The 25,041-nt window shown below is 33.9% G+C and overlaps 1 protein-coding gene across 4 annotated transcripts in view; it reads right to left on the reverse strand.

Annotated features, from left to right (window-relative positions):
* CDC42BPA (CDC42 binding protein kinase alpha) overlaps positions 1-25,041 on the reverse strand; it is a 306,002-nt gene that overhangs the window by 12,952 nt on the left and 268,009 nt on the right. For all 4 annotated transcript variants that reach the window (XM_024739083.1, XM_024739069.1, XM_024739060.1 and 1 more), the window contains 12 exons: positions 23,508-23,591; positions 17,917-18,022; positions 15,325-15,461; positions 14,497-14,636; positions 13,158-13,239; positions 10,787-11,003; positions 9,728-9,790; positions 8,226-8,819; positions 6,445-6,542; positions 3,915-3,999; positions 1,684-1,807; positions 880-997 (listed from right to left, as the gene is read on the reverse strand). In XM_024739083.1, the coding sequence (XP_024594851.1) occupies positions 880-997; positions 1,684-1,807; positions 3,915-3,999; positions 6,445-6,542; positions 8,226-8,819; positions 9,728-9,790; positions 10,787-11,003; positions 13,158-13,239; positions 14,497-14,636; positions 15,325-15,461; positions 17,917-18,022; positions 23,508-23,591 (1,848 nt within the window). The remainder of the gene's footprint in view (positions 1-879; positions 998-1,683; positions 1,808-3,914; positions 4,000-6,444; positions 6,543-8,225; positions 8,820-9,727; positions 9,791-10,786; positions 11,004-13,157; positions 13,240-14,496; positions 14,637-15,324; positions 15,462-17,916; positions 18,023-23,507; positions 23,592-25,041) is intronic.

Consider the following 25,041-nt stretch of genomic DNA (forward strand, 5'->3'; position numbering starts at 1 on the left):
TCTGTCACAGTAGAGTTAAGTAATGTGGGTAATTAACACAGACTTCCTTAGAAAGAGCTTTGGGTCGAGATTTACACATCACCTCCCAAACTGTCATAGCATTTAAATTATGCCTAAAATTCTGTGCAAAATCTAGATGCTATCACCACCTATCAAAAGAGTCATGTTTAAGTTTCAATAGTTTGTTGAGAGTACCATGATACTGGAATGTTACAGAGCTTGGATAATTAGCTAATTCCACTAATGTTCTTAATCTCAGTATATTAGGTCCAAGAATCCAATCTTCATGTTGTTAAAAAAAACACAACAGTTTTCCTATGTTGTACTTTTTTTAAAATATAAGACTGACTAGGCAACACATCTGTAATGGGCAGAGGAAAAAGATGTAATTTCATAATCAGATGAGAGGCGTGACCATTAATGATCAAGCTAATGTAGTTCTTTGGGGGGCAAACATCTGTGTTGAATTGCTAAACTTAGTGAAATTTTAGTAATTTGGTAACAAAGTTCTGAATCTTGGTATAGAATGTCTCCAAATCTGGTGGTTTATTTCTCCAACAATAGTAAATCTAGGTATGGGAGAAGTATATAGGGTATTCAACTAAATAAGAACTTGATATGTTTGGTTTTTGATACACATCTATATTTTATGTTTTTCTCATCAGCTATGTCATTATGCATCTTACATATATTGTGATATATTGAGATAAACATTTCCTCATTATACTAATATGTCTTTTTAAGTCTTATATGTATTTAAGTGCACACACACACACACACACACACACACACACACACACTCATATGCATCCACCCCCTCCCCCCTCCAACTTTGTGTTAACCCCGTTTATATTCACATTCACTCTTCATTTCTCTTACCATGGGCAGGTCTTTTAGAATCTGTATTCCATCTCCTGGACCCATGTGTGCTATGTGGTTAAAATTAGTTGGGTTGGAAATTAATTTATTTCTCATTTCTGGATCTCGCAGCATCTCCCTGTAAGAGAAAACACCCGTTTAAACACTTTTATTCCATGACCAATCTAGACATTTTCAGAGAAAAATTAAGTACACTTAAATTTTTTCATAAAAATAAACTGAAATCATGTTAATAAGGATAGAATTAAAATAATAGAATATACTAAGTTAAACATTTACTTAGAAGATTTTGTTTTAAATTTTAAAAAAGATCTTATGGTTTTTGGTGGGAAAACAGAGAGGGTTATTTTGGTGTTTAAATATCAAAGAAGCTCTACTCTATTTTACAGATAATTCTGAACATTCTATGTACATCTTTTAAAGTAATTGCTAATATATTAGAAACGTTTTTATATGTCACTGGAAACACTACAAGCCTATTTCTGTTTGGTCATGAGAACAGTCAATCTGCACAGGTATGTTCTATGTTTATAAAAGCCCACATTCGAAAAATTGTAACTATTCCATATACAAAGAGAAATGAATCAAAATATGGTACTTTAATCTAGTACATACTCACAACTTGGGAAGTATCAATTAAAATTACACTGAGAAATACATTCATTATTGCAGTTTTAACACCATAGATGATGAGGACAGACTTTCAGAGATCAAATTTTCCTTCCAAATCAAATACAGTATTATTACCAAATAGTCCTTCTGATGCTATAAGCATCTTTAGATGAGTATGAATTAAATATCTACCTCCTTTGTTGCATCCTTTCCTCTTCTGGAACTCTGAAGGAATAACGCCTCTTATTGTTAATATTTCTAACCATTTGTTTCCGACTATTATCTGATGTTTCAGGAACTACCAGTTCATCCCCTTCTGTTAAAAAAAAAAAAAATACAAAGAACAATGACGTTCTTTAAAGTGCTAAAATGCTTTTCATCCATTAATCTCCAAGACAGTACAAACATCAATCAATTAAACAAGTATATGCAATTCTGATTTTTTAAAGTTGTGCTGATAAATCATAGTAAATAAGTAATAATTTTCAATGAAATATATGTAAACAAATATATGCTGAAATTAAATATAGCGTACAGAGTATATTTTCACCTTTACTTGATTATAAACATAAAATGGTACAATTTTACTAGAAGAAAAAAAGGAAAACGTCGTTGCCTTGGTGTCCTATCACTTTGGCCACTCCACCCCCAATATCTCTACACCATCTTCTCCCACCTTCCCAGTATTGGTTTCAATGGCTTAGGGTGTTAAAAAGCTCTTATTGTTGACCTGCATAATAAATGGTAAATTATCCATGAAAATGATAACAGTTAAAATTTTTTTTATATATTAAAACATGTCCTTTGCAGATCCAATTTGCAAGATGTGGAGTAAAGGAAAGGAATTGTGTTTCTTCCAGCTTCCTTTACTAAAAGTGAGAATCTTATTGCTATTTCTACTCTCCTGATCTTCAGGGGATACTTACTTATGTACACCTAGTCACCTAATGCCCATCTATCTCAACTTTAATACCTAGAAGTAAACAAAACTCTTAGCCATGGGCTCCCAAAACATGCTGGGATATGGTGAACATCCTCTAAAACAGAAAACTGTATCCATACAACATGATGAATTCCATTCTCTAAATAAGGTAAGGAAAAAGAGAAAAGCCAATCTTTAGAAGTTTATAACACCCAAAAAGCTAAAATGAGAAAAATGTAGTAGGAAGAAGCCAAAGGGGCCTGTAAGGCAAGCCAAAGCAAGATGATTAGTAAAAAAAAGCAACATTCTCCTTGTATCATAATAATAGCTTTATCAGATTGCTTTCCTAACAGCAAATGTTAAAAGAATAAAATTTTAAAAGTAGATGAGAATTTGAGAGTTGGAATTTGAGAATTATGAGGGTGAAGCAGATCTTGGTGAGTTGCAGTGGCAACGGGAGATTTTGGACAGCCAGAGGACTGCAAGAGCACTTTGGGCTCCTGAGGGATGAAAGAGAAACAGACAAGACAGAGAAATAGAATCTCCAGGAAATAGGATTTCCTTTCCTTTTCAAAGGATAAGACAACTATGTTGAAATTTTGTCAGGTATTCCTTCTCCTAGCTCCACCTTTACTCCTAGCCTAGAGCAGAAAGATGAGAGCATAAAAAAAGACGAGTTGGAATAGGTTTTATCCTATAGAGACAAATTGGGTTATGGACACATTCTACAATCGTTACATACAGTGAGGAGAGGGTGGATTTAATCTTGTCTAATACCTGAATATCCTTTCTCCAGTCATACTGCAATATCCTCTTAGCATAGGACTTTTCCTACAGTCACCAGTCTGTATACCAAGAAGCCTCCAGTGCCAAGAGGATATACCAGAGCATCAAATCTGAAGCCAAGCAATTTTTGTATGTATCTTAGTACTTAAAAACAAACAGAACAAAAATGACAAACTTTTGATGGAATTTTTTTTTGATAGACTATACAAATTTATTGGGAGAATATGGGGGAAAAAAGAAAAGCATAAGGAATATAATAATCCCACTACCCAGAGATAACTGATATAAACATTTTAATGTGTTTTCTTTTTTTTTTTTGCGGTACGCGGGCCTCTCACTGTTGTGGCCTCTCCCATCGCGGAGCACAGGCTCCGGACGCCCAGGCTCAGCGGCCATGGCTCACGGGCCCAGCCGCTCCGCGGCATGTGGGATCTTCCTGGACCGGGGCACGAACCCGCGTCCCCTGCATCGGCAGGCGGGCTCTCAACCACTGCGCCACCAGGGAAGCCCCTTAATGTGTTTTCTTAATGCCAATGTTTTTACTTACATTTAAGTCAAAATATTATTCTAAATACGTAATGTACCATAATTACATCTTCATTAACTAGATCCACCAGAAAAGATCATAAATTTATGAATACTTCTATACAGACTTTGGAGTAAGATACACCTGAATACTTCTATGAAGCTCTCCTACTAATGTGTATTTTCTTACCTGCCATCTTATTTTTGAAATATATTAATCTAATCGTCTCCAACCCTAAAAGATTTAATGATCCTTCACTGTTTAAGGGTCGAACCTAAAATAATAAAAAATAAAATTAGTATTTCAACAAAATTCAAAAATTAAATCATACAACTTTGGAGATATTTATAAGGCACACACTATTAAGACCTTTAATTTATCCTTCCTCTTTAGGAAGGAAATCAACAATTCTGACTAGAAAGGCATAAAATTATCTAACTTGAACTAACACAGTTATAATGATAACATTTTAAAGGAAGAATATTCTGGGCAAAAAAAGAAAAAGCAGAAATACATTTAAACTTTAAATTTGACTTTTTAAAGCCATTAGTACCAGACGATGATAATAAGATATTCATACAGCTACTTTATGAATCTTATTTGAACTAAATGTACACACATGACAGAGATGAAATTGTACATCACTGGGGAAAGGAGGGACTGTCAATAAATGGTGACGGAGCAACTGGGTATCTATATGGAACAAATGAAACTGAATCCCTACTTCACACCATACACAAAAAGTCAATTCTAAATGGAACAGAGACATAAATACAGCAGGCAAAACTTTCAAACTTCTGAAAGAAAATAAAGGTCCTATCTTTATGACCATGAGGTAGGAAAGAGCTTCTTAAGAAAAAAAAGATAAATGTAAAAAGGATAAGAATGACATTACATTAAAATTTATAACAATGAATTTTCAAGCAATAACAAATGTTCACAAAATACACTATAAAAATTAACAGATAGGTCACAAACAGGGAAAAGATTCACCACACCCATTACTAAACCAGTATCTACCACATATGAATAATTTCAATAAATCAAAAGATGACCAAACAGGAAAATGAGCAAAAAACATGACCAGGTATTTCACAGAAGAGGAAATATGAACGATGAATAAACATACGAAAGATTATCAGCAACATTGTTAATTGGGGACATGCAAATGAACACGTCAATGAGATATCACTTTATAACCATAAATAAATGGTTATAAAACTATGAATTCTGACAACGGTATGGGTCATTAAGAACTCTTATATACTGATGATGGGAGTGTCAACTGGTACAATTACTTTGGAAAATAATTTGACACTATCTTGTAAAGTTGAACACGTGCATTCTCCATGTCCCATCAATTTCGTTCCCAGGCACATGACTTAAAAGAAACTCCTGCACATACGCACCTGAAGACATATATGACTTCTACAGCAATGTTCATAATAGCAGAAAGCTGGGAAATAATTCACATGTCTGCTAATCAGACAAATAAATTGTGATCTATTCACCCAACAGAATATTTTACAGTAGTGAAAAGCAATGAAATATATATATGTGTGTGTACATATATATATAGTACATGTAACATGGATGAATCTTAGCAACAGTAAATATATTAAGATAGCAAGGCAGAAGATGATATACAACATAACATTTTATTATCTCAAACACAAGCAAAACTGAACAATATATTGTTTAGAAATATTTAAATATACAAAAAATTCTGTATTTTAAGAAAAGCAAGGGAATGATAAACACAATAATCAGGGCAAGGGAAAAATACACAAGTAGATTCAGTGAAATTGGTAATGTTCTGGCTCTTAAGTTAGGAGGTGAGTTCATAAGTGATCAGTTTATTATTATGCTTCATAAAGATCATATATTCTTTTATATATACTTCAAAATTCACACGATAAACATAAAAGGGAAAACTAATTGTAACCAGCCCGGATTTATAAACGCGAGGACCATATTTAGTTGTTTTATAAAATGTGGCAGCATTTACAAGAGCTTTTCCCACTGCTGTTATGGTTTAAAATTGGGGCAGATTTTGAAATAAGATCTTGGTTACTTTCTTTTACCCATTCTTCTAAACTCTGCCCTGCAACTAATGACACATGCTGCATATACTTACATGAAACTATTATTCTTCATTGTTGCAAAACAGCCATTCTATACTCGTAAAAATTCTCTTTATGTTATCATAGGGAAATGTTAAAGGAAAATATTGTATTTTATTAGGAATGTGTGAAACCCTTATTTTTTAATCATGAGATGCTTATACAGAGCATTGGTTCTAATTTTAATCACTTTTCTAGCCCATGAAATTTGCCCTCACAGGATTAAAATTGCATACCATTATGTGAAAAACAGTAAAATTACAAATAATATACTCCTTCAGAGCTCCTTAAACTAAAGTGGAAGATAACACTGACATTTTAAGTTGTAGAATATATTCTAGTTGTTCATTATTATAATAATCATACGTTATATAGTGAAACAAAATGTAATAAAAATAATATGGTGCTGAGCTACCTGTAAAATTAACCAGCTTGATTTTTCTTTTTTTTTCTACTCTTAGCTAAGTCCCAGATTACCAATTATGTTATTACATGTGACAGAAAATGCTAAACTAGTGAAAACTAGCTAAATAGTCATATTAGTGTTTCACTTATAATCATTTGTTCACTTAGCTCATTTTTTAGTGTTAAATTACCTTTTTGAGTGGGAGAGTCTGAATCCATTCCATGGCGTTCACATCAAAGATATCAACTGCATTTTCACTATACACTGAGAGATACGGTGCATTGTAACCTGGGAGATGGGAAGGAGAAAACAGCTGGCTGGTTACTTTTAACTGCCAAACCCCAAACATTTTGAAAGATCTATGCTAAAGAAGTGTAGAGTGGAATCCCACCAAAATCCTATTGCTAACATACAGTAGCCACATCAATACATTTTTGAAGTTAAAAAAACCCCGTAAATCATAAATGAAGAGGTTTTAAGGCCATTATAATACAGTAGGAGTCTGTTAACACCAAGAGTATATTATTCCCTTGCCCCAGACTAGTTCTATAAAGGAATTTCATTACATTTTAAGTAACTGATTCCTAAAGTAGTTAAACAACTTACGAAGTAGAGAAATCTTCAGGTAAGTGTTATGGTCACATTTATCAAAGTATGATAAAGCATCTGGCACAGCAGATGCTCAATATATACTTACTGAAAGAATGAACATCAATAAATGGTGACACAAGCAAAGAAAGATTAAATGATTTACCTAAGCTAAGGTCATGAATTAAATTTTTGGCAAAGCTATTCATAAAAGCCAGATATTCTAATTCTTATTCTAATTCCAATTACCACTGTACAATTCACATAATACTTTGAATTATTTTCTGACTAGGATTCATTCTAAATATGATGCCATAGATAAGAGTATAAATTTCAGAAGAAACAAAACATCAAGAATAGTTAAGTCTGGGTAGGTAGAAGTATTTTTCTTTTGATCTAGATTTTCTAATTTTTCTGTAATAAGTATATATGGCTCTCCTAAACTTTCTTATATTGAACTTTTAAACTTGACTATACTCATACCCACCATTCCTCCTATCCTGTTGCAGTGGAAGAGGTTTTACTCCTCCTGTTCCAAATCCTTTCCCCTATATTCTGACTTCCATCCTTTTTGGCCTCTTGGGGATCTTACTCTATTTCCTGTATTTACCATATAGTCATCAACCTTTCCCTGGCTCCCTAGTGGCTATCTCCCTTCGGCATTTAAACATGCTCAAAGTATCTTCCACTAAAAACAAAATGTGTTGGATTAGATATTCCTCCTACATGCCTCTACGGAACTCTGTACTTCTGCTATCAGAGCACATATATTCTACTGCAACTTGTTTTGTCAGGAATCCATTCGACTGCATTCATGCTCTGTGAGGGTAAGACTGTCTATTTTGCTCAATGTTATATCTCTTACAGTAAAATGACACATAATAAGTATTCAATAATTTATTAATACATTAATGTTTCTTGAACGTATCTACCTACCTAGATAAAAATGTAAAAGTGAATAACTTTTCAAATACTACATCATACCTTCACATAACTGATTAAATAATTCACTAGGTAACCACTTCTCTAGAATAAGTCCTATGAGCTATTAGTGCTCACAAGCACTATATTTGGGGGGACCATGAAGATAACTCCTTAGGGTTATTTCAAAATACAATAATATGTGTTAAAAATCTATCTAAGTAAAATATTGCATAGGAAGATTAGCTTTAATTATGTTCCTGTTAATGCTGACCCTGTTGGTCTAGGTCTTAACTACATATGGTTGGTTACTTTACGTAAAACATACTTGATACTTAGGAAAAACCTCAAAGATGACTTAAAAAACCACCTGTTATTAACAATGAATACATAAAGGAGATGAAGGAGAAGGAAAAAGAAAGAAACAGCAAGATAAGACAGCGAAAAGTAAGAGAATCTTACAACAAGAGGAAGGATTTGCTGGCCACATCAATTCCTGTTGTCTAGATCTTCGGCCCTGACAGTCAGTATATATCCCAATGCTGTTAAAACACAGCAGATATTCTTTACTGGAGATTTCAACTGCACAGATGGCATCCATTGGTTGATGTGCAATAAATGAGAGTGTATGGTCATTTGAATGGAGCATACTGTATGGACTTCCTTCTCCATTCAGGGGGTATCTTAGAAATCCAGACTGGAATCCCACACAGAGTTGTTCACTGAAGATTGCCATCCACTGGACATTATATGGGACTTGAATTTCCTTAAATTTTCTGTGACGGGTCTTGCTCTGAAATAGTTCATAACAGAGGACCTGCCTTTTCATAGCCACACACAGGCATGTAAGAGCTCCATGACGTACTTTTCCAGAAGTTATGGTTTGACACCCTTTAGTTTCTGCCAATTTATAAAAATCAGTCTCTCGCCCATCCAAAGCTGACATAGGAAAAAGTCGTACATGACGATTTCGTCCTGAGATCACAGCGACAAGTTGATCATTTGGAATGAGTTCAACCTGATGAATCTTCTTATTGTCACCAACTCTAATAATTTCTATGCAAAGAAACAATAACAAATCAACTGCAAAATATTTTGTTTACCTATTAATTATATCCCAATTATACTCAAAAGAATAGGTCAACTTATAATAAAGACAGAGATACACACAGAAAAAATGAGAGATCAGAAATCATATGGAGAAAGATGAAGATAATTACACCCATTATAAGATAATTTAACCTGTCTGTAGTAAGGTATTAAATTTAGCACTGAGATTTCTGGCAGCCATGGCAGAGAGTTCCCATGTGATAAAGCATGCCAGATCTTTAAGAAAAACCTCTTTATTCTCACCAAATCCTAGGGAAGTTTACCATGGGGTTACTATTTTTAAAAACTGAGTAACTCATGTTTCACTAAAGGTATTTCTTTGGGTAACAAATTAATGAAGTTTAAATGCATTGTTTTCCCATGATCTAACTTGATATAAAGACAGAACTTAGAACACTGTATTCAAGAACGCTAAGTTAAATGGGTTCCTTTTTATTTCACCCAGTATTTAATTTCTCCCTAAAAAGAAATCTGTTGTGTTAAACTGTGGGATAAAAGACCCCAACAACAAACACATTTTAATGACTGTTACCACTCCTAGTACTGTTAGAACTACGAAAAAACATCAAGTTGCATTTTTCTTTCATGTACCATCTTTAGAAATGCAATCTGAGTTCACACAGCAGAACTGTAAATAAAATGACACAAGGAAGACAACACACATGGAAGTTTTAGAACCCAGATGGAGTATAAAAATTAAAAAATTATCTTTTGACTTATAAACGTATCCAGTTAGGCCTGGAAAATTTCCATTATAGAATAAATAAGAGCAAATCCTGCTCTTTTTAGAATTCAGAATCTGTAGGTTAGAATACTCTATCAATAATATTTTCTCCAAAATAATTTTCTCTTACCATCTTTGGTGACATGCACAACAAATAACCCTTCTTCATTCCCCAAAGCTATTCTTTCATGATCTATATAAGACATAAATATGAAGTATTTTTATTAGGTAGAAACTATGTAAATTCATAGAATAAAACAGATAACAAAAGAAATTTGGTACAAAAAACCAAATAAATAAACCATTAAAAATAGCAATAACAATCTGCACTATTAAATTTCCTTTCAGATTACTGTGGTAAATATTATCTCGTGTCTTTTTTTAATAGAACAATCATTAGAAAATAATTTATATCAATGCTTATAAAAAGATATCTTTTTTAATAGAACAATCATTAGAAAATAATTTATATCAATGCTTATAAAAAGATATATCTTTTTTAATAGAACAATCATTAGAAAATAATTTATATCAATGCTTATAAAAAGATATGAATGTTTATTCAATAAAAGGTGAAAGAAAAAAACCCCTAGTTTGTTAGCACCCTGTGTCCAGTTCCATTTCTTGTTTGGGGAGGGAAAAATTGTGCAAGGCATTTGAACCCTACTCATCAAACTTTTCATTATTTACTAGAAAGTAACAAAAGAGTGGGCAGTGTACGTAAGAATATAGTGAAAATTTAACCCTCCAGACAGAAAAGCTGCCATTTTTGAGGGCATATTATATATGGAACACTCTGTGTTACACATTCCATCTTATTTAAACTTCACAGTAACCTTTGCAAGGTAATTAGTACCTACATTTTACATAGGAAACTTATGCTTTATGAAACGGCTTATGCTTTAAACAACTTTTTCTAAGTCACACAAGCAGAAAATCGATTCATTAATAGGTTAATCTTCAGCATTGTTGCTTTTTCAGAAGAAAATACGTTTGTAAAGTATATTTATTCTTGTTTACTGAAAAATAAAGTTCTAATATGGCCTCATGCATTCAATAAACATTTACTGAGCATCTGTGATATAACACATACAATGTTAGACACTGGGATTCCTAGATGAAAACCAGTCCCTGCTGACAAGGTATATTAGTAAACAATTATAACAAGATAGATGTTATGAATTCATACCTATGATTGCAGCTGCCTGGGTCGTTTTAATGAGGGGAAGAGTGCTGTCATAAGCCTCTTTGGGAACATACACTGAGCGGTCTCTGAATTTGTTCTTCTTCAAAATCTTGTGCAATTCACTCAGCACTCCCACCCATTTACTCTTCTCATTCTCACTATCTGCTAGCATCAGGATTGAACATTTGTTATTAGACGCTGAGAGCTGGGAAGCTGTGACCTAGAACAATTTAATCAAAATTCATGACATCAGCAAACAGATACCTTTTAAGCCAGTTTTATACTGATGCTAGTTTGCTTAGCACTAGCCAACAAAATGAGCATTCATTAAGTGATACCTTTAACAGAGTTTAGCTATTCATAATCAGAAGAATAGTTTTAGCATTAGAATTCATGACTAAGGTAGTAGATACCGTTCTAAATGTTAGTGTCATTTGTATTTTCTTTGCCGCAAAGTGCAAGAATACTATCACTAAAAAATCCATTACACACAGTCATATAACAACAGCAACTGACATTTATTGGGTAATTACTGGGCACTGATCAAAGCACTTTGTAAGTATTAACTCATTTAACTCTATCAACATCTTTACAAGGTAGGTATTGTTATTATATTCTGATTTTATATATGAAAAAAACTGTGATGCAGATAAATTAATTTCTCCAAGGACACACAACTAGACTGGAATCCTGTGTCCACGCTTGTAAGCACTACACTGTACTGATTTTCAACTTGTTTTAAAAAAGTCAAAAATACTCGGAAGTACTTAAGATTCTCTATTACTTCATAACAATAACTCATCTCAGGGAAAGACCAGATCACTTGAGCTAGTATTTAAATGAAGGTTTATAATTATACAATGACACTATAATCAGAACAGAATTGAATTATGTATATATGGGTCCGTTATTCAAAGTAATTTAAGCAGCAGTGACAATAAAATCCCACAATTAGAATCAGTTAAGATAAGTGGGCCTCTGTAGGATCCCTTGGTACTGGTGAGAGAATAGCTGTTGGTCTAGGAACTGAAAGACTAAGTATGGTCTTTGTCTGACCTTCCTCATATACAAGATTCATAGACAAATACAAAGCATATAGGCATACCATTAAGGCAACAGCCCTTTTTATTAACCTCTATTACCTTAATTCACCAATTCGAGATGGCCCTGTATTAGACAGCCTCCAAAGATGGCTACCAACAATTCTTCTATGGAATCCCACTCTTCTTATCAAGAAATGCAGTCTATTTCCCCTTCTCTTAAATCCGGGCTGACCTCATGACTTGCTTTGGCCAACAGAATGGAGAAGGGTTATTATGCCTGTTTTGAGCCTAGTCCTTAAAAGGCCTGGCAGCTTCCTCTGTTCTCTTGGAAGTCGGTCATGGAGAGCTCAGCCAGACTAGTGGATGATTAGAGACCACGTGGAGAGAGTTCATACAGAGAACTGAGGTGGCCCAGTGAACAGCCAAGTACCAAGGCGAACAGCCAGCACCAAGGCCCCAGATGTGAGAGTAAGGTCATTTTGGATATTCCTGCTCCAAACGAGCTGAATGCAGTCACATGAGTGCCCCCAGTTGACACCAGAACTGTACACCTGAAGGACTGACCCACAGCATGGTGAGAAATAAACCACTGTTGGCTTAAGCCACTAAGTTTTGGAGTGGTTATTACAAAGCAATAGAACTGAAACATACTGACTTTTTAAATGAGATCTTAAACTTCTATTTTTTAAAAAATTGAGAAATCTCATGCTTATTCATTTTTTCATGTTGTAGTGCTTATCTGAAAATTGAATTGTGACTCAAAAATATTATCCAAGAGGAAATCTATTTTAGAAGCCATATATTCACGCTTTCTTTCTTTTTTTAAAAATTTATTTTATTTTTGGCTGCGTTAGGTCTTTGTTGCTGCACGCAGGCTTTCTGTAGTTGCAGCGAGCTGGGGTTAATCTTCATTGCAGTGCGCGGGCTTCTCATTGCGGTGGCTTCTCTTGTTGTGGAGCACAGGCTCTAGGCGCACGGACTTCCGTAGTTGTGGCACGCGGGCTCAGTAGTTGTGGCTCACAGGCTCTAGAACGCAGGCTCAGTAGTTGTGGCGCACAGGCTTTGCTGCTACGTGGCATGTAGGATCTTCCCAGACCAGGGCTCGAACCCGTGTCCCCTGCATTGGCAGGAGGATTCTTAACTGCTGCGCCACGAGCAAAGCCCTATTCATGCTTTCTATTGGTCTTTTACTAATTAAATATTTACTTAGCACAAATTGTCTATAAGATTTGGTTCTATTCCAAATAAGTTTGTGATCTATATAGAAAGGCAAAACGTATACTCATAAAAAGCGAATAATTCAGTGATCAAATTACAGCACACATACTTACTCTAAATATACAGGGTATGTCTTTTCGACTTGCGTGAATAACATCAGAAGCCAAGACTGAACTCACAGAAAATTCTTCATCCCTGAAGGAAAAGGTAAAAGTCAATGGAAACAGTAAAAGTCAGTGTATGTGGGTATGTGTGTGTGGTTTTAGGCATGTATCCAAATAACACATATGAAGCAATCCTTAAAATTTAATTACATAAAACATCCAAATTAAATTTAAAAAAATTTTGAATTTTCTCCCTTTGTAAATTGATAGTGCCAAAAGTAATTTATCAAGAGTAATTTAACAGTGCCACATTATACAAGAGTTTGAAATCATTTCTGGATCACTCGGAGTCAAAAGGCCAGTAAGTACAGATTGATTCGAACCCTGGTAGGTCTCCAGGGTCTCCAGTAGACTGCATCCTCTTTCCTCTCATAATACATCTCAAGTGCCTTCAACACAGCTCATCTGACATTTTACTGTTCCTTCAACACCTAAGACAGATTTCTTCCACGACAATTTATTCCTTGTGACTTCCTTAATTTGGTTACTGGTACCATCATTCTCTTGGTCTTAAAGACTTGACATCTTAGTCTTATCTTTGATTCTTCTCCCTTAGGACGCTCTGTCAAATTTTCCTTGCTGATATTCTAGTATTTCTTGCATCTGTTCCTCTATATTCCATATTTGTGGGGAAGATAATGTGTTTGAAATGCTGGTATGAAATGCCAATGTGAGCCAGAGCTAGAAATTCTAGTTTTGAGCACTGGAGAAAGACCTGGACTGGAGACATGTGTCCGGGAGTCGTCAACACAGAGGTGATGGCTGAAGCTATGGCAGTCGATAAGATCACTGAGGGAGAGCGTTAAGGGAGTCACGAGAAGAGGGCAAGCAGAGCACCCCAAGGGGCAGGGGAAGAGTCTCAAAAATGAAACTAGAAACATTCAAGAGGTATACTTAAATGTTCACTGGTTCACTTTATATTCCAAGAGCCTGTTCGATTTTGAGATTTTTATTTCCCTTCCTCACATTGGAATTACACCTAAGCCTTTACTTTAGGTGATGATATGAACATTACACACATTAGACTCCAGTACCCCAGCAACCTTTAAACTGGTCTTTTGGTTTCAAACATTAGCTTCTTCTCCCTGACACAACACACATCAACCTGTTCTATAACTACACCTTATTTCATATTTTTAATTATGTTACGATTGCAATATTAGTAAATGAGAAAATTAACATTAAATTAGATTTAAATAAAAACATGGCAATGCAATTATAAGAAAAATCACACACTTTTCATTCCTATGTTGCAAAGATACAAATATTTTCACCTTCACAAACTTACCTCATGTCAATCACCTGACTGACTACGACACTGGGCTGAGAAGCTTTTCCTTCAGCAATATCATACAGAAAGAGTTTGAAATCACAAACTACAGCCAGTGCTCTCTGCCATCCTTTCTTCACTCCAGCTGGCTTAGGGATCTTAGACAGGCAAACAAACAAACAAACAAAACAACCTAAACTGAAATGTCAGTCAGAGCCCCTTTAATTACATATGTAACTGCATGATGAAAACCTAAAGACAGTGTGCACGTGTTGTAAGTCTGCCACTGTGTCTGGTAAAGTAGCAGATGGTACACATACATCATTAATAACATGAGAAAGTGTGATAACACATTCTTCAAACACTGACATTATATTCTGAAAAAAACGTTAATGGTACCATTTTAATTTTCTCTAGTGATTCATTAAAATAACATTCATGGATTTCTAAGTAGCATAAAAGCCAAATTTGATAGTAGGACGAAAAGCAGCTTACACTTTAAATATTATTCAAGATCACAAGTAAGATTATGTCTTGACAATATCTCATACTTCATAGGCATATGCCACCTCTCCAGCAAGATGAAGAGCCAGACTCCTTTATGGGGATTTCAACATCTGTTCATTACAATACAGGGACAGTACAGAAAATTTTGAGACGTTTTGGAATTTATTCTGAGCAAAAGCTAGGTTTTTGTTTTCAGATCATTACTCTGAATGAAGCAAAGCTGTTAGATGAATTTTATTCACCTAATTTTCTGTCAAGGACTGTGTTTGTAAGGTGACTTTCTTTAATTCATTAAGAAGCCTTAAAAGATTAATCTAAACCCAACCTAATCATACTTACCCTGACATGCCCTTCATATGCTGTTCCTATTCCTTTCTGTGGATCTATACCCAGGGGACCTTTTGTCTGCTCAGGAGGAACTGGACAAGCAGTTGGAGCTTTGTTTACACAAGTTATGTGACATGAAAATCCACACACTTTTGGAGGGGAAAAAAGAAACAGTGTTCAATAAAAATCCGTTTTTACAAAGAGAAAATCCACTGAGCACTCATTACATGCAAAGTGCCATGTTAAATGCATGCTTACCTCTGATTTTATTTTAAACAACTTGACAATATTTTTGTCATTTGGGGAGCTGATTTATTTGCTCACCAGTAAGAATTTCAGTGAGAAGTAGTAAATACTTTTTTATTACTGTAATACGTAATATTAGCGTTCTGTGTTAACACTAGTGATCAAAATGAGAAGCAAATAGATGGAAAAAAAATCTAACCTTGCAAATAAAACAACTGTTTTAAACTGAATTCTTAAAAGAGTAGCTTCTGTAGTTTTCTTTAACTCTTCATCTCACTGCAATTTGGTATCTGACCTGAAATCTCTCTTGCAAGAGTTACTGATGGATGTTAAATTACCTGACATCTTTTCAATATCTGGCAAATTTTACCAATCCCTCTTTTTGAAATTTAAATTGTTCAGTGATTAAGAAGGTATAATTTAAATTTTAGGAGTTACTGATATTATTGTATATAGTTAAATTACTACTAAGATAATAATAGTAGTTAACTTTATTGAGTGTTTTTAATTTTTTCTGTAATAATCTAAGCGAGGTAAGATCATCCCAATTTACATATGACTGGCCCTGGGTCACAGAACTTGTTAAGGGGCATTGCTGGAATTCAAACCCAGGCAGTCTTGCTCAGAGCCTGCATATGTAACTACCAACAGTATTGCCATGATACCTCTTGATACTTAAATGATGAACTTGAGATTCTAAGACAAAATGATAAATAAAAATAAACTCTCTTCCACTGAGACTTGGTTGGTTGAGAATTAAAGGTTAAAATATTTAAAACAAACAAGCTTGTTGGGAGAGGTTACAGACTAAGAATATCTATTTAGACAATTGCTACTCTCAGGGGGATCCTGGAGAATATGTGGGAAGGAATAAAAGAGGAACTGAAGGGATACCATCATGGGAACACATACACATGGGAAAATGGATTGTATATCACAAATGGATATAAAACCAGCAGAGAGGCAAGAGGGACTAGTACTGACTGTCAAAAACGATTCATCTTCTGTAAGACAACTCATTCACTTCTAAGTAGAGTGTCTAACAAGTTACAATTTGCTTTAATAAGCAAAAATCTCTCTTCCAAGGGGCAATGGAAACAATAAGATAATTGTCCAATACTGGATCTAATTTCAACCAAGAAGAATTAAAATGACAGGAATCTTTAGAGGTTATAACCACATTATACATTTATGAAAGCCTGAGCAGAGTCCAATGTATCTCCACAGCTTTATAGGGTAGATTGGTAGGCTGCAAAGAGTCAGTCTGAAGAAAAGACAGGCCCAATTTCATGGCAGGAGACCCTTAGAAGGGAAGAGAATTGGGAAGATCTCAAAAATTCCTACTATGGAACTGCAAATGATTCTGATTCATAAAAAATGACAAGGGACCTAAAGCCAAGTAGCTGCGAGGATTCTTTCCCGATAAACAGATTAAAAAGTCACATTTATAAGTACTGGCTAAGTTTCACAATGAGACAAGGCAAATTCTCTGCGTTGGGCTCAGACACACCTCCCTAGTCAATGACAGAGGCTATTCCTTCTCAGATTACTTTGTTATCTTTACCTTTTACCTCCCCTTAACTATGTTTGCCAAGGCTCTGTCCTCATACTTGTTCTCTTTTTACTGTACATGTGTTTCCTGGAAAACATCATTCATACTCATCACTTCACACATTCATAACTCTCAAATCTCTACTTTTAAAGCCTGCCCATTTCCTTTTGCTCTAAACCCATGCATCTAAGACACTAGTTAAGATAATGCAATCAGGATCTTCCACTTGGCTTGTGAGAACTAGCCGAACATAGAACCCTGATCCCCAGTGCCTAGAAGCACAGAGCAGGCATTCTGCGAGCATGTGATGGATGGATCAATGAATGGTAGGGAAAAACCTCTGCTACTAACACTTGGAATAAAATATCTTTTGACGCATAGTAGCCGACATTTAATATTTGTGAAAAGATACTTCATTGTCTACTTATTAATAATAATTCCTCTAATAAATTAAACAAGAGTAAAATTAAATGAATAGATTCAAGAATAACGTTTACATATTTTGTCATACAGGTTAATGGGTTTTGGGGACCGCAAATTCTCCTGAATGATGAAACAAAGATGAATGAAACATATTTAAATATAGCTCCCCTAGAAAATGTTTCTAGGGACCATCTGTCTAGTTTCCAATATTCAACAGACTTTAGCAAGGTGTTCAGTTTATTATCCAAAGAAAGGCAAATGATTAAGTCAAATAAATAAACATTTATATACTTTTTAAAGAGAATAAAGCTATTTGATTACAGTTTAGGGAGTAAATGTCAGGACACTAAATTAGTCACATTTTCTTGTCAGTTAATTCTTACCTTCACAGGAACAGCCTTGTCTTATCAAGCCCACCATCAAGGAGGTGCACTGATGGCATTTGGAAGGAGCAGTAAAAGATTTGACAAAAAACTGATGAGTCTTGCGCTGCAAAACAAATTGATAAACACACACACATTGTTCATTTAAAGGATTTCCATAATATGAATCTCTGTGAACCACACCAGCTGCTAGAATGTTTTCTAATTAGGTGTAGAATGAATTCTTTTCATTTCTCACCACATCTTTCTATAATTAATGCTCTTTAACTATTTTTATTAGGCAATACTGAGCTAGATTATGCTAAAAATAATATAAGAAGTTAAATGATAATCAATTGCTCTTGAATGCCATTTGAAAAGTTATAAAATAAACTAGCAATTTTTGCTCATGAATTTGAATTCAGGATTTTTGTAAGTTCTTTGGCAATGCATTAGGTGAAATTTTGCATATTTATACCTATACAAATAAAGAAATTTAATATGCTTTTATACCTTCTTACGAAGAACAAACAGTAATTTAAAATTCTTGTCCCTACTAAAAATCATGTATTTGATTTTCTGGGACCACGAACAAGTAACATGCCTAACAAATATGTTTCCTCCCTTGGAAGCAGGCAGTATTACACTTGAGCAGATATAAATACACATATATTATTCCAGAGACAGACTGAAAACCCAGCAGTTAAAGTTCTTCTCTAAGTCTTTGCTGATCTGTATGGTGGTACGCCAATGTACATTTCAGCTCTCTAGAACACTTCTTTCCTCTCCAAATGAACTCTTAGCATGTTTTAATAATAAATGAATTACAGCCACTGTTCTATCACTCTGCTGTGTGAACTTAGGAACAAATTACTTAACTCCTGTGTCTCACTTTCTTTATTCTATAAAATAGAATCCGTAATAATATCTACTTCGTGGGGTGGTTAAGTGAGCATTAATATAAACAAAGCCTTTTGAACAGTGCTGGCACAGAGTAAGCATTCAAAACATATTTACGTATGTATGTTATAAATATAAACATATTTATAAAACATATTCTGAAGACAAATTTGGCTAATTATTTCTTTTTTATATGCGTGATTGATTTAAACTAGTAAAAACTTTATCCTGTATTCTGGTAACATGGGAATACTGATGGAAAACAGTTTTAAAGTAGTAGTATTTCAGTTGAAATTTACCATATTAACAAAAAACTAAAGAGAATATTCAAAGCTTTAAAATTTAAGTTAAAAATAAATTTTACTCTTCTCAACTGGGATATATTTACATACCACAAAAGAAATTAAAAAAAAAAATCAAGCGTAGAGAAGTAGATCATCTTTTTATATTAGGGTCCTGGAATGGAATGAGATTCTCAAATTTAGAGCAGTCATGAACTCTGGTCCAACCTCAAACCATTCTATTCTAGAAGTTCCTCAGGACCTTTGGTCAGTTGCAAAGCAGCACTGGGATCTGACTTTATTCTAAGTAGAGGACAGACTATCTTTCTACTGGCTCTGTAGTTGTTGTACGTGGACTGAGCAACAACCAAGGTGCAGACATTGTGCCAGTACTTCTCAACCATCTCATTTAATGGAGACAATGCCTCTGGGAAGATAGGTATTATTTCTTCACATAGATGAAGAAACTGAAACTCAGAGAGATTAAATAAATTAGTCATGAATAGACAGTTATTGGTAGAGTTAAAATTCAAGCCCGGATCTGATTCTGCCATCTTTCAGAGTTTGATAATTTAAAAACATGTAACTGAAAAATACGATCCTAAAAAAAACCCCACCAGACTATGTAAGACACAGTTAGGTCAAGACTAGAGGCCTCCGTGCCTGGGATAAAAATACCTGATTTGTTAACATCACATAAAATTTTGCTCAACATTTCTCCTGTATACTAATTTTTACTCTTAGTTTTTTTAACTTTCAGGAACTATGAGAGTAAATTTTCTAGTGCTAACTTTTTCAACTGTTCAAAATACGTTAATGCAATAATGCAAAATTTGTTACTGACTGGTTCTAAAGGCTTCTATTACAATGAAAGAATTAGTCAATGGCTCAAGGTAAGTAACTGTTGTTTTTCTTCTTCTACAAGATAAGAAGACATGTCTGAAATGACAGTAATAAAATAACCGTGCCCATGACAAATTTAATAGTATTACATCACAATATCTAAAAATCGCTTATAAAACATATTTATTATATACTTTTTCCCCAGAGATCTGCTCAGGATGTCATAATTTTAACTAAGTATGCAATAGTAGGAAAGATAAACAATGTTTTACCAAAGCACTGATTTTCAATGATCAACTGGCAGGTGCTGGTTAAATTGTAGGAGGTGGGCGTGATTCACTACTGAAGAGTAAATGGTCCATGTTTTACTAATCCCAACTAAGAATAACATGATTCTGAGAGCATCAAACTTTAGGCAACACACAATAGGTTTTTGGTTTTATTTCTTTTTGGTGCGGAGCGGGCGGGGGAAGATGAATAGTAACAAAAAGATAGGTGAATTCAGCCCTAGGGTCTAGACCACTTGGCTTCTGGATCTTTCTAAGATCCCCTTTCTTGTCTCCTGGTCAATACCTGATTTCTAATGCTTCCACAAAAGGTAGCTGGAGGAGGAGAAAAATATTTCTAGTAAAAGAGGCATTAAGCCTAAAGCATGAACTCAAATTAATTTTAGATTATGTGATCATTTGGAGTAAAATGAGAATTAACTATAATCTCGAAATTTAAAGAAGTGAATAGAGAGAAGGGTTCTTTTCTATTCCAATTTTGCCAGTGTTGCAGACTTCAAGCTACTCAACAGAGAAGGTAAAATACTTTTAATAAAAGATGTGAGAACAAAGTAGAACCAATCCTTTTTGAAAACTTACAAATCAGTAGTTGTACATAATTAGGATTCTACACTATAAATGACAAGGAGCCTTTATCTCAAGCAAACCTTTATTAAAGGTTTTTTTTAAATACCCTTTTTCCCTTTTAAACACTTTTACTTTGAGATAATTATAGATTCAATCCTTCATCTTTTAAAAAACATGAAGTAAATCTTATTTTATTTTTTGGGGAGGAACAATAGGTGTAAAAAATTGAGTTAATATTCAGTCCATGAAATATTATCACCAGAGCTTCATGGAGGCCCCTCTAATTTTATTTTACCTTATTTATTTATTTATTAAACTGGACCCCTATCTTAAACCACTCATAAAAATCAACTCAAAATGGAGTAAGGATTGAACATGGACCTGAGTCCATAAAACTCCTAGAAAAGAGCATAAGGACTAAGATCCTTGACATTGGTCTTGTATTTGGCCTTATTTTATTTTTAATTCTTCCTTGATGATCTACTCCTCATCCTTCCCCATGAAATCTGTCACCCAATCTAAGGTGATCTACACAGGTCCTTGGATATGTACACAGCCTTATGAATTAGATATTTTTTGAGTGTTGCTAATTTATATAAATGTGATTTTGTTACACATCAACCATATTTTACCTATCTTTCTTCTATTTCCAACTCCCTGTTACCATATGCAGCACTAAGCATCTCTGTCATGTTGCCTAATGGATCTGCGTAAAAATTTTTCTGAAGGAATGAGATTGCTCGGTTATGTGGTATATGTCTATTCCAGTAGCAAGGTTGTTCTCCAGAATGGTTGTACCTGTTTAAAATTCCACTAGCTGTGTGTGAAGCTGCGTGTTTCTTCACATCCTTGATGCTACCTTACTTAATTTTTGACAATCTGGTGAGTATAAAGTAGTATTAATTTAAAATTATTAAATTATTTTAATTTTTCATTTCACCAATTATAAATAAGGTCGGACATTTCTTCACATGCTTGCTGACCATTAGGATTTCCTTTTATGGGAATTACTCATATTATTTGCCAGATTTTCAACTGGATTTCTAATCTTTTTCACATGCAGTTACAGGAGCTTCTTATATACTGTGTTCTAGAAATGAATCCCTTACTGGTGTTAAACACTGCAAATATCCTCTCCTAGTCTGTCATCACTTATTAACCACCTACTAACAATGTTTTCAATGTACAAAGATCTTTAATTTTAATGTAGTAAAGTCCATCAATGTTTTCACCTTATGACTGTGATTTGAGATCTTATTTTCATTCCCTAGTCACAGAGAAATTCTCCATTTTCTCCTATGTATGTATGTTTAACTTTTAAAATCAAATTAATACATGTATATAGTTTTAAGAGTAAATAGTATCACAATCCTTATAACAAAAACATAAGTACCCCTTTGCCCCAAGTCGTCCTTCCCAGGGGCAATTTCCTTTAACCCTGTTAGCTATTTACTTCTATCAGCAGAACGAATTTTAGGGTTCAGAGTTCTTTTCTTTCAACACTTTGAACATACTTCTTGTCTTCTTGCATCTCGTTGCTGTTGAGAAGACCAATATCAATTTGACTTCTGTTTAGATAATCTGCTTTCTCTTTGAAAGTTTTTAGAATTTTCTCTTGATCTATGATATCCTTAAATTTTGCTATAATGTGTCCAAGTGTGAATGTTTTCTTACCTCCTCTTTTTAGCACATAATAATGTATTTCAGTATGAGGATTTCCACCTTTATTTCTGGGAAATATTAGGTCATTATTTCTTTAAGTATTTCCATCTCTCTATTTTTTCTTTTCTTTTGAAAGTCCAGCTATATAGATAGACACTATTTCTGTCTTACAGCTTAACTTTCACATTTTCCACCTCATCTTCCATCTCACAGCCTGTTTTTCTGCTACATCCAGTTTGCTCATTCTGCTATTAAAGCCAGTTACTTGAGTTCTTTATTTCAGCAGTTATATTTTCAGGTCAAGCACCTGGAAATTATTTTTCTTTATAAGTACCTTATCCTGACCCATGTTCCCAACTTACTTCCTTTCTTACCTCTTTGAACATACTTATTATGCTTATTTTAAATTCATGTTCTGTCTAGCCTCAATTTTATCTAGCATAGATTATTCAGTTGGTTGCTTTCTTTTATACCAGTTATACTTTGGTATATTTTATTAGTTTTTCAGATGCATCAATCTGTCTCTAATTCTGGGGTTTACCCGAAGTTCATGCTCGGGGGATGGAGAGTTCCAATTTCTAGAATTCCTTTGTAGGAGCTTGAGATAAGCAACTAAATCTTCATGTTCTACCATATACAATACTTTGGACATGGTCATGTTGAATGGAATGAAAAAAAATGATCTGAATTTTTCTCTAAACATTTCTCTTTCTAAGTGTTTTATTAAGCTCAATTTTAGATTCTTCCACAAGTGGCCTCAACTTAATGCCTTCCTTACAGTACATACTCCAAGCACTACTCCTTGCTGTAACAGACTTCAAAACACTGAATTTAAGAAGATGGAAGTTAAAACAAAACAAACTTTGCATGTTTGTCCTACCTTTCTTAGTGGTGATTATTTCCACTCATACAGAATTTATTCTCTTTCCCAGCTTTTATGTTTACAATTTTGAGGAATCTAATAGTAAAAATCACGGCACATACAAAAAGCAGAAGAAATCCATTCTCCTTCTTTCCTTTTTTTTTTTTTTTTTTCCCCACAACATACAATGCTTATCACTAGATTGAATACCTTAGGTGGAAAGCCAGTTGAACCAGGGCATCCCTTTTTCTTTAAGGTTGGTGTGTGAACTGGAAGTGGAGTATAGTCTACAGTCTGAATCCAGGGGAAAAGAGGAAATAAATGTCATAAAACACTTCATCTATTTCAAACATCACTAAAAATAAAAGTAAACACAGCCAAACAAAACAGCAATAAGGAAAAATTATCTCAATGAAGCTAAAATTCTTAGTGTTGATAATTTAAATTTCTGCCTGCAATATCTACAAATAAAATATTTGTTCAATTTATAAAAATTATTTCAGTCTGGAAATTTAAAAATAAATAACTTGTAAAAGAGAACCCACAGAAGAACACAAGAAAGTCATAGCATGTAGCCTACATAAAATTTAGGATATTAATTTTCAAGTTCAACTGAAAATGCCATATTAATTGTATAAAGTATCTTAAAGAGTTTTAAAGCAAGATTTATAATCAAAATATTTAGAAGATTCTTTTAACTCCTTTGACTTCTATATACAGGATGCACATTACATATATGGAATACAATTCTGTGGATTTGTGTGTATGTGTGTAGAGAGAAAGAGCGAGAGAGCGTATGCGAGATATAGAGATTGACTGATTGATGGATTGATTGATTAGTGGGATTTTTGTGAAGAAAGTAATTTCTAAGAAGGGAGTTAGATTGTTTAATATTACTGGAATTCCGAACTGACAGAAATTTAATTACTTGCCATATCTTTATTTTATGGCATATTACTGTAAGATATTTCTTTGAATGAAAGGAACCAGTGATTTTACTGGATGTTATTGTGGAAAAAAAGAGTCACTTATTAGCAAAGTGTAAAAAAAAATATATGACGAATGACTTCCTTTTAGGCTGCTAAACAAGCAAGCAAGCAAGAGGGAAAAGCTAGCTTTGTGTAAAGTTACAGAATATTCTAAAATATTAAGAGAAAAATGGATGGTCCCTCTTTGCCTTTGTTGCTATATAACCTCCAAAATCCAAATATTTTATACACATGATAGCCTTAAAGTGGAATTTAGATGGGCTTCTCAGAGTTTTCAACTTAACTATGAGTTTAGTTCTAATTTAAATTTAATTAACTTTTAAATAGCTTGAAAAAAGTATTAAACCCAATTTATCATTTAAAAAAATAAATATGAAATAAAAGAGATGAATACAAAACCTTTATGAAAGTTAATAAAGAACAATTCATAGGAAACAAAATTGTCACTAGAATTTACATAGAAAGTCCAAGAGAAGTTTTTAGAATTAAAAGGGGTGAAGTAGGGGTGCTGAATCCAAGATCATCATAATCCATAAAGACCAGCAATGCCTAATTTAGAAAACATATTTTAAAGAGATCCCATTCACCATAGCAATAAAAATTTAAGCTTCCTAGGAACAAATCTAACAAGTAATTTGGAGTACATTCAGGAAGAAAATAATGAAACTTTATTGAAGCATATAAAAAGATATCTAAATAATGTTCATAGATGGAAAGGCCCAATATCACAAAGAGATCAGTTCTCCTCAGATAAT

Source organism: Neophocaena asiaeorientalis, unplaced genomic scaffold (assembly GCF_003031525.2).
Source record: "Neophocaena asiaeorientalis asiaeorientalis breed wild unplaced genomic scaffold, Neophocaena_asiaeorientalis_V1.1 scaffold347, whole genome shotgun sequence".
NCBI lineage: Eukaryota > Metazoa > Chordata > Mammalia > Artiodactyla > Phocoenidae > Neophocaena > Neophocaena asiaeorientalis.